Source organism: Arachis duranensis, chromosome 7, assembly GCF_000817695.3.
Source record: "Arachis duranensis cultivar V14167 chromosome 7, aradu.V14167.gnm2.J7QH, whole genome shotgun sequence".
Classification (NCBI taxonomy): Eukaryota; Viridiplantae; Streptophyta; class Magnoliopsida; order Fabales; family Fabaceae; genus Arachis; species Arachis duranensis.
The window spans coordinates 75,588,049-75,596,418 of NC_029778.3; the positions used below are offsets into that span (position 1 = coordinate 75,588,049).

Sequence of the window (8,370 nt, forward strand, 5' to 3'; positions counted from 1 at the left end):
CTTGAACCAAACTCTCTAGATCCTCCCAAAACCTTATCTTGTGTTGTTCGTCCGAACCCACTTGCGGTGCATAGGCGCTAATCACATGAAAAGCACCTCCCTCCACCCCAAGTTTGATAGAGATGATCCGATCTCCCACCCTCTTGACATCAACTACGTCCTTCTTCCACTGCTTATCCACAATTATTCCAACCTCATTCCTATTCTTCACCTTTCCTGTATACCAAAGTTTGAAACCAGAAGAATCCAACTCCCTAGCCTTTGCACCAACCCATTTCGTTTCTTGTAGGCACATAATGTTAATCTTCCTCCTTGTCATGGTGTCCACCATCTCCATGGACTTTCCTGTTAGAGTGCCTATGTTCCATGTCCCAAATCTCAACCTTTTGTCGCTTCGACCTTTACCTTTTCCTTTGTGAACTAGCTTATTTACCCTCGTCCGTTCACGAAAACGCGAGAACCCTTGCTCATTTAACACTACATCCGGGCACCGATGCAGCGGCTCTTGCTTTGACACCGTACTCGAGCCATACGGCGCGTTACTTCCGGGTAACGACCTAGCTTTAGCGCAATAATGTCTTTGATTCATGTCATGGGGGGTTCGGCTATATTTTTACGTTGGTTGCCGAAGACCTCAAGCTAAATATTTGCGACTTCAATCTATCACCATTGAATACAATATATAAAGACAAGCAACAAAATTAAATAAAACACCAAGGGTAGACAAATTACCGGTCCTTTGAGGGCATATATGGGATCCAATCCATTTTCATTTGTTTCATGGGAATAATCTCTTCATTCTCTCTTTGAACAGAGGTAATCCCAATTTTATCAGATGGTGGGAAAGGTGATACTACCTATTTACACAAGGAAGTTGGAGCATTTTTAAAATTAAAACAAAAGTGAAAATTACATTTGTAATTATCAAAGTTGATATAGTTACAAAAATAATCCCAATTTTTTTAACCAACAATAGGTGAACAGGAATTTCTACAGCAAATCTAGACATAGTTAAACATAAGTATTTCATATTATGCCCAATACCTGGATCAAATCACAAGTCACGAATCAAGCTATCGATATTTGCCTAATAAAGAATTTAATTTTTCATGATAAAAGAATAAATAAAAGATACCTCAAGCAATGATCAACTTAGCTAGAAGATTTTAATGTAAGACAGAGCTCAGTTTGAGTAGGAAACTTACAGCGACAATAATAGGTACGAAGATAACTTTTTCTACATCTTTAAAGCAGACTTGTTGAGCTGCATACCATGTCAAAAGCATATATAGATGAATGCCCAAAATAAGTGACAATGTTAACCTACATAAATATCGTCAATAGGGATGCAAAGTAATGAAACGAAACAAATAAAAGGCTAGAAATACTTACGCTCAGTGCAACCAAAAAGGTAAACCCTTTTCCCATGTAGAACACCGCCCTCTTCAAATGCATCCTGAAAACAATTTAGAGATCAAATTAGTAAGCTAAATTCTTAAGACCAAATACAGAACTACAAAATCAAAGGAAAACTTGTATTTGACAACTAAACTCACTTCCAGATTAGAGAAATTCCACTTGTACTGATATACAGAATCCAATTGGTCCCACTGGCATGATAATACGATGGAGGAGGTAAGAAAGAAAAAGGCAAAAAAGGAGGACAATTCAATAATCAACTTAAGAAACTAGTAAATCTAAACAAATGAACAAACCTCTGTTCCAACAAGGAAAACTTCTCTCCACAAATCTTCCTATAAAACACAAATCAACAAATATTTATTTATCAGTAGAAGCATACATGTATACTGATGGATAAATTCAAGAGAATCATTTATCTACTATTTGGAATTTTACTATATATCAAATCTACGAGTCTCTCAACAAGCTGATAATGCAAGTGGTGCTCACTTTAGGAGTTATATCTTAAAAACTGATTCACTTTCACCCATAAGCTTCATTTCGCTTCAATTTTACTCTTAATGTTTTATTTCGTTTCAATTATACCTTTTCCTTCAATTTTGTCTTCTGTGCATTGAAGAACACCCCATCTTCTTCCTCAATATCTGCTCCTCAACGTTGAGGTGGAGAAGAAACAGTATTGTTGGTGGCATTGGGGTTGTAGCAGTGGCAGAAATGGTAGTGGTGGCAATGCTGGTGCCTGGTGGTTGGGGAAAGGAAAGGACTTGATAGGGGACTTAATGGCGGTGGGGCCGGATGATGATGAAGAATAACGGTAAAAATGAAAAACAAAATTGACTAATCTTTGACCATAAAAAATTGAAACAAAATAGAACATTAGGGGTAAAATTGAATCGAAATAAAACTTAAAAATTAAAATTGAAATCATCATCAAATGTTGAGCATATACAATATATCTTTCCCAATAAAAATAAAAGCTACATTGTGGAAGCAGAAGCAAGTAAAGCGTGGTTACCAAGTTGCGCTTCTCCTCGAAGTACTCCTCCTGGGGCTTAGGGTTAGCTGGAGATCGAGAAGGTGATTTCGTGGAATGTTTCTTGTTTTGTTGTGGGCCATGTTGGGGTTCTCTCTTCCTCTTGGTTGCATTCCTCATTGTAGAAGCAATGCAATTGAACTAAAGATGAATTGTATTGATAGATGAGGAGATGAACGAAGGAAAAACGGTACAGAGAATATGCCCCTATTTGAGTTGGGTGCTCACTCCAATTCACAATCGAATTCACTAAATTCTCTACTGAACTTTCAATAGGGACTAGGGAGTGAAGTAGTTGAGAGATTGACACCCTGGTTTGTGGTTTCTTTGGTTTTGAAGAGGAACAATCCAACATCTTTGAAATCTCCGTCTCACTATAATACCCCCAAGCAACATTTTTTCTTATTTCTGCAACCGAATGCAAGCTTTGCTTCACCATTCCCCTCTTATCCGAACCTCACATTCTTCCTTCTCAGCTATGGCTTCTTCTTCTTCCCTCACTCTCCCTTCTCTCTCTCTCAACAACTTCCCTTCTTCCTCATCAAATGCACATTCTAGAACCTTCAACCTTCCCCTCCTTCGATCTACGGTTTTCATGAACGTCGCTTCCGGATCTCAGGTCTCCGTTCTCAACGATGCTCCCTTCTCCGATTACAAACCCTCCAACGCTTTTCTTTTCCCCGGTCAGGTAAACGGACAATTCTGATCCGCATTTTTTATTTCATTTTTATGAATATAATATATTTTTTTATTCGATTTATGAATTTCTGTATTGATTGATTGCAGGGTGCACAAGCCGTTGGAATGGGAAAAGAAGCTCAGAATGTGCCTGCTGCTGCTCTTCTGTATAAGAAGGCAAATGAGATATTGGGGTAGTTGCTGATTTCGTTTTATAATAATTATTTTCTCATGTTTGTCTTTTTATTTATTTATTTAAATTCTATGATTCTGGGTTCCTTGTTGTAACTGATATTGTGTATTCTCTGCCTTCAGGTATGATCTTCTTGATATATGCATCAATGGCCCAAAGGATAAGTTAGATTCAACTGTTCTTAGCCAGGTAAAGTGGTAAATCTTTTTTTACTTCTTTTTGGGTAGTCGTGGTTGTTTTTTTAACAATCTATTGAACATGAATTTAGAATATAGGGTACATTCATCTTAGTTTTATCGTTAAAATAATTAGTGGAGTATTATGGAGTTGGTTTATGTGCAAATAATTGAGCTAGGCAACTTTAGTTAAATGATTGCTTGTCATGAGGAGGGTAATTAGTTTTGGTTGGATGGATATTTTTACAGTCAATTCACAGATTGCTGTTGTTAACTTGTGCCTCCAGCATGTGTATTTCATTCAACCTTTTTATAATGTGCAAATACTAAATAACTTTGGCAGTTAATTCATTCCTGGGTCAAATCCCACCAAGAATTTTTCTCCTCCTCATTGTGTCTTTATTTATATTCAAGAATAAAATAAAAGAATATAGTGAAGTAATAAACAAATTCGCCTTTAATAGAGATCTTTTATGATTATGGTATTATATTAGTGAGTCCATACATAGTTATCCACCAGTCTGTTCTCCATGTTTATTTTTGTCGCATATAAAGATTTACATGGGCATAATGTTAACCAATTTTTTTCTACTTCTTCAGCCTGCTATTTATGTCACAAGTCTCGCTGCTGTGGAGCTACTCCGTGCACGAGATGGAGGACAACAGATTATTGATTCTGTTGATGTTACATGTGGTCTAAGTTTGGGAGAATACACTGCTCTTGCTTTTGCTGGGGCTTTCAGGTGATTTGCCAAGTATTAGTAATTAATATATAACTGGATTTTGTAATGCTTTACCCTTATGACCCTCTTTTCTTCATATTATTCCCATGTATCAAGAAATCACTGTAAAACCAAAGGAATAGCAAGTACGACATATATGCCCCCTTCTTTTTGGTCATAGTGACCTATTCTGTCATAAAAATACCATCTGTTAGAACCATTATTTATGAACCATCAATAAAGTATGATTTTGTTTGGAGTTCAACTTTGTTCTTTAATTGACTTGCTATCAACCCATGTATTTATTTGAATTGTAAGCTTTGAAGATGGACTTAAGTTGGTCAAATTGAGGGGAGAAGCCATGCAGGTAAACAATGTGTTCCAATTTCTTGTCTGACTTACATCAACTTGTTTGGATAGAAGCTCGTAATTTTTATTCACAGAAATAACTTACGTCCTTTATCTAGGATGCTGCTGATGCTGCTAAAAGTGCCATGGTTAGTGTCATAGGACTGGACTCAGAGAAGGTCCAACAATTGTGTGATGCAGCGAATCAGGAAGTTCCCGAAGCTGAGAAGGTTCAAATTGCCAATTACCTTTGTCCGGTAAGGTTCTTATGGATCTGATTTTTAACAAGCTTAGCAGACAAAATTTAGTGTCTAAATTTCTCATCACTAGCTTCTTTTTGATGTTTTTTTGTTTTCTTAGGGTAACTATGCTGTCTCGGGGGGTTTAAAAGGAGTAGAAGTGCTGGAATCTAAGGCAAAGTCTTTCAAGGCTCGAATGACTGTATGAACATATCCCCAAATCTTATCTTTCCAATGCTAACTTTCCTAAAAAGTTTTAATGCCTTTCACTCTATTCTGCAGGTTCGCTTAGCTGTTGCGGGTGCATTCCACACTAGTTTTATGGAACCAGCTGTGTCAAGGTTGGAAGCAACATTGGCAGCAACAGAAATCAGAACACCAAGAATACCAGTCATCTCCAATGTGGATGCACAACCACATGCAGATCCCGACACTATCAAGAAGATATTGGCACGTCAGGTATGCTGCTGAAACTCCATCATGCAGAAATACATGAACGGGAAATAATTGCATTCTATACTATAATTTGCAGGTTACTTCCCCTGTTCAATGGGAAAAAACAGTGAAGACTCTTCTAAACAAGGGGCTGAAGAAAAGTTATGAACTAGGACCTGGAAAGGTAGGATACATAGATAACAAATACTGTTATGGTAAACAAATACTGCAATGGGGGAACCGGTATTAGCATTTCAAAGGTGGAGTCCTGTAGTTCTTAGGGTTAAGTACACTTTATCTCCATGACCACACGATGTCCACTTAAGCCACTGGATTTTAAAAATGTGAAAATCAACCTTTTGAGTTTTGAATTTTTCTAAATGTGTGGATTAACCATGTTGGTTCTTTTCCCAGAAATTAACAAAATTAACACATTTAACAAAATTTAGAGCATCAAAATTCCATATTTAGGAAAGTTGATGGAAAGTTCACATGATGTGAAGGACTGGAAGTAAAGTACAACTAAACCTGATTTTTATAAATCTGCTAACATTTGTTTTGTTGTTCTCTTCTCAGGTAATTGCTGGTATTATCAAGAGAGTGGACAAAGGTGCTGATATTGAGAATATAGCTGTCTGAGAAGTGAGAAGGCAGTGAAACCTTGCTCCTTCTGTGACTTCCAAATTCCAATCAACCCAATAGTAAACCAGCATTTTGTCTCGTACAATGTGGGAGAAAAGGTTGCATCCCCAAATCAAGAGAACATGGAGCTTGGGAATTTTGTAAACATAGAGTAGGTACAGTTGGATTTGAATGCCAATTTTAAAGTTCAGTTTTAGTTTTAACTTTTAAGAATTGACACTATCATGATGAACGTGTTGGACTGCTGAATAATGGGTTTATTTATTAAAAGATATGTACCTAATAAACATTGTCATAGTTGGTGTTCCTTTTTTTAAGCTTCCCAGTTCGATTGGATCAACCATTTGTTAGTAAGATCATAGTTGAGGATTGGATGGTTAGGTGGAGATAAAGAAAATGCTTTGGTGACAATACTTTTTTTTTTACTTCTTAGGAAATTCATTCGATTGACAAGTTAAAAAAGATTATTACTAATAGAAGTTCTTAAATTTTTATTTTAATACATAAATAATAAATGTATTGGAGATTTAAATATTGTATTATTTTACGTATTTTTTTTTTAAAATTGATAACGTTAATATGTGTCTTTAAGCTAAATCCTAAGTTTAAATAGAGAGATATTAAGTGATTAACATTTTTTTGGCATATATTTTGAACTAATACTAAATAAATTTTTTTACATTAAAAATATTGATACTTAATATTTTTCTTTTAAATTATTGTTGTTGTTGGATTAATAGACACTATGATAAAACTTGAGACGGTAAAAACTATGGCAGCAGATAAATTGCATTTCTATCTAAGTTTCATTCTTTTGATTATAACAAAGAATTTGTGGCACACCAAAACGTGCAATTTGACGAGCATTAGCACAATGCTCCGATACAATTAAAGCATACCATGACAACCATAACTATGAATATTCTAAATCTTCATCCTGGCTTGTCTCGTTTTCTTCATCATCTCCATCAGATATTGTCGATGTGTCATCATCGTCAGAATCCTAAAAAACACAGAACAAATCATTCTCTAAATGTTTTCTTGCATGCCTAAATATCTTTAAAATATCTTAAAGTATCGTTTTAACTTTTAAGTAATAAGTGGAATGTTTTAGATAACTCTTGAACTTTGGTTCATGTGCAAAGTTGAATCCAAAGTTTTAAAGATGTGTTGCATCATTTGACTACTTTAATGTGTTAAATTGCACATTTCAAAAACTAAAGCTAAGTTAGGGACTTAGGGGGTTATTTTATTTGTATTATTTTCCCAAATAAAAATAAAGGTGGTTTGTTCAAACCTGATGATAGTGGCGGTGAATACTACTATGTATGCCTCCAATTGTCCTAATTATTATGTACATGGGCACAATAATTCCACTTGCCCTTAATATAAACACCTAAAAAAATAAAAATAAAAAAAGAAGTTAGACACATTATTCAAAAAACAGATATTTATTTAAGTTTCTTTTCAAAATAAATAAATAATGGTGGAAACCAAGTACTTACAGTAAGAATAGTAAAAGGATAATCTTCCATGCCACTTGTAAGCGCTGCAAAAAGATGTCTTACAAGCAAGATGAGTGTAAACTGCATAACAAGAATGAAACAATAATGATTATTAGTTGACTTGGCTAAGTTCAATAAATCATTGGCATAAATTCGGCTAGAAAAATATTGGGAATTTTGCTTTGATTAGGATTTTTTGGTGATAACCCAAATTAATTAGATCCAAAATGACTAGTATTTTTATGATTTTTGAAATGAATAAGCCCATTAGCTTATTAAAGTGGTTTCTTTCCAACAACATAATAAGGTGCACTATATAACATCAAAACTACAAGCAAATTATTGTGGAGGAGTGTGGATGGAAGGTGATCCAACCCAAATTTGTAATCTCTTGGACATCTTGTTTGGAAAGGATGAAATCGGTAAACTTTTTTCTAAAGAAAAACAAAAACGCATAGAAATATCTATTGGAATCCTAATTTGGCTATAAATTTCTAATGTGCAATTATTATTATTATTATTATTATTATTATTATTATTATTATTATTATTATTATTAACTTTTTAATGTATAATATTTTCAGATAATATATATATCGATAAATTCTACTCTATCCTTCTTATAATAGTATGTACATTACCTTTCATGACATATCACTCTTTAATTAGTTGTTATGTTAACTATGGTTAAATTATTTTATAATTAAATTATAGTCCAAAATAGATAATTATATAATTTACTAAAATATTAAAAATTGAATATTTGCTTCTTTCCCAAATTGAACCCTAATTCTCTGTAGCTCCTCCCCCATTCTGTCGCCGCCGTCGCGCCACCCGAGCATAACTGCCTCGTTAGGTGTCCCGTTCTCTCTGTCTGTCGTGCCGTCGCTGATCTCCAAAGCATTGCCGCTGCTGTCGTCACAAGCAGCGTCGCCGTCCTCAGGTATCCTTCGAGTTAAATCTCAGAGTGGTCCCTG

General features: G+C 35.0%; 3 protein-coding genes across 4 annotated transcripts in view; 1 reads left to right on the forward strand and 2 right to left on the reverse strand.

Annotated features, from left to right (window-relative positions):
• The window catches only part of LOC107459744 (protein HEAT INTOLERANT 4), a 13,251-nt gene extending 10,676 nt beyond the window's left edge, over positions 1 to 2,575 (reverse strand). For both annotated transcript variants that reach the window (XM_052252045.1, XM_052252046.1), the window contains exons 1-6: positions 2,438 to 2,575; positions 1,716 to 1,754; positions 1,557 to 1,610; positions 1,393 to 1,456; positions 1,206 to 1,264; positions 733 to 857 (exon numbers count right to left, since the gene is read on the reverse strand). In XM_052252045.1, coding sequence (XP_052108005.1) covers positions 733 to 857; positions 1,206 to 1,264; positions 1,393 to 1,456; positions 1,557 to 1,610; positions 1,716 to 1,754; positions 2,438 to 2,575 — 479 coding nt within the window. The remainder of the gene's footprint in view (positions 1 to 732; positions 858 to 1,205; positions 1,265 to 1,392; positions 1,457 to 1,556; positions 1,611 to 1,715; positions 1,755 to 2,437) is intronic.
• Positions 2,576 to 2,867: 292 nt separating this feature from the next.
• LOC107459743 (uncharacterized) lies at positions 2,868 to 6,205 on the forward strand. Its single transcript, XM_016077994.3, has 10 exons — positions 2,868 to 3,143; positions 3,242 to 3,327; positions 3,449 to 3,515; positions 4,103 to 4,245; positions 4,543 to 4,591; positions 4,692 to 4,829; positions 4,933 to 5,013; positions 5,094 to 5,270; positions 5,344 to 5,430; positions 5,823 to 6,205. The coding sequence occupies exons 1-10, from the start codon at positions 2,874 to 2,876 to the stop codon at positions 5,883 to 5,885; spliced, it is 1,161 nt and encodes a 386-aa protein (XP_015933480.1). The 5' UTR covers positions 2,868 to 2,873; the 3' UTR covers positions 5,886 to 6,205.
• A 538-nt stretch (positions 6,206 to 6,743) lies between these two features.
• On the reverse strand, positions 6,744 to 8,041 carry LOC107459482 (uncharacterized). The gene is made up of 4 exons (XM_021126912.2): positions 8,030 to 8,041; positions 7,394 to 7,474; positions 7,186 to 7,284; positions 6,744 to 6,891 (listed from the first exon to the last, which is right to left on the reverse strand). The coding sequence occupies exons 1-4, from the start codon at positions 8,039 to 8,041 to the stop codon at positions 6,802 to 6,804; spliced, it is 282 nt and encodes a 93-aa protein (XP_020982571.2). The 3' UTR covers positions 6,744 to 6,801.
• Positions 8,042 to 8,370: the final 329 nt, after the last annotated feature.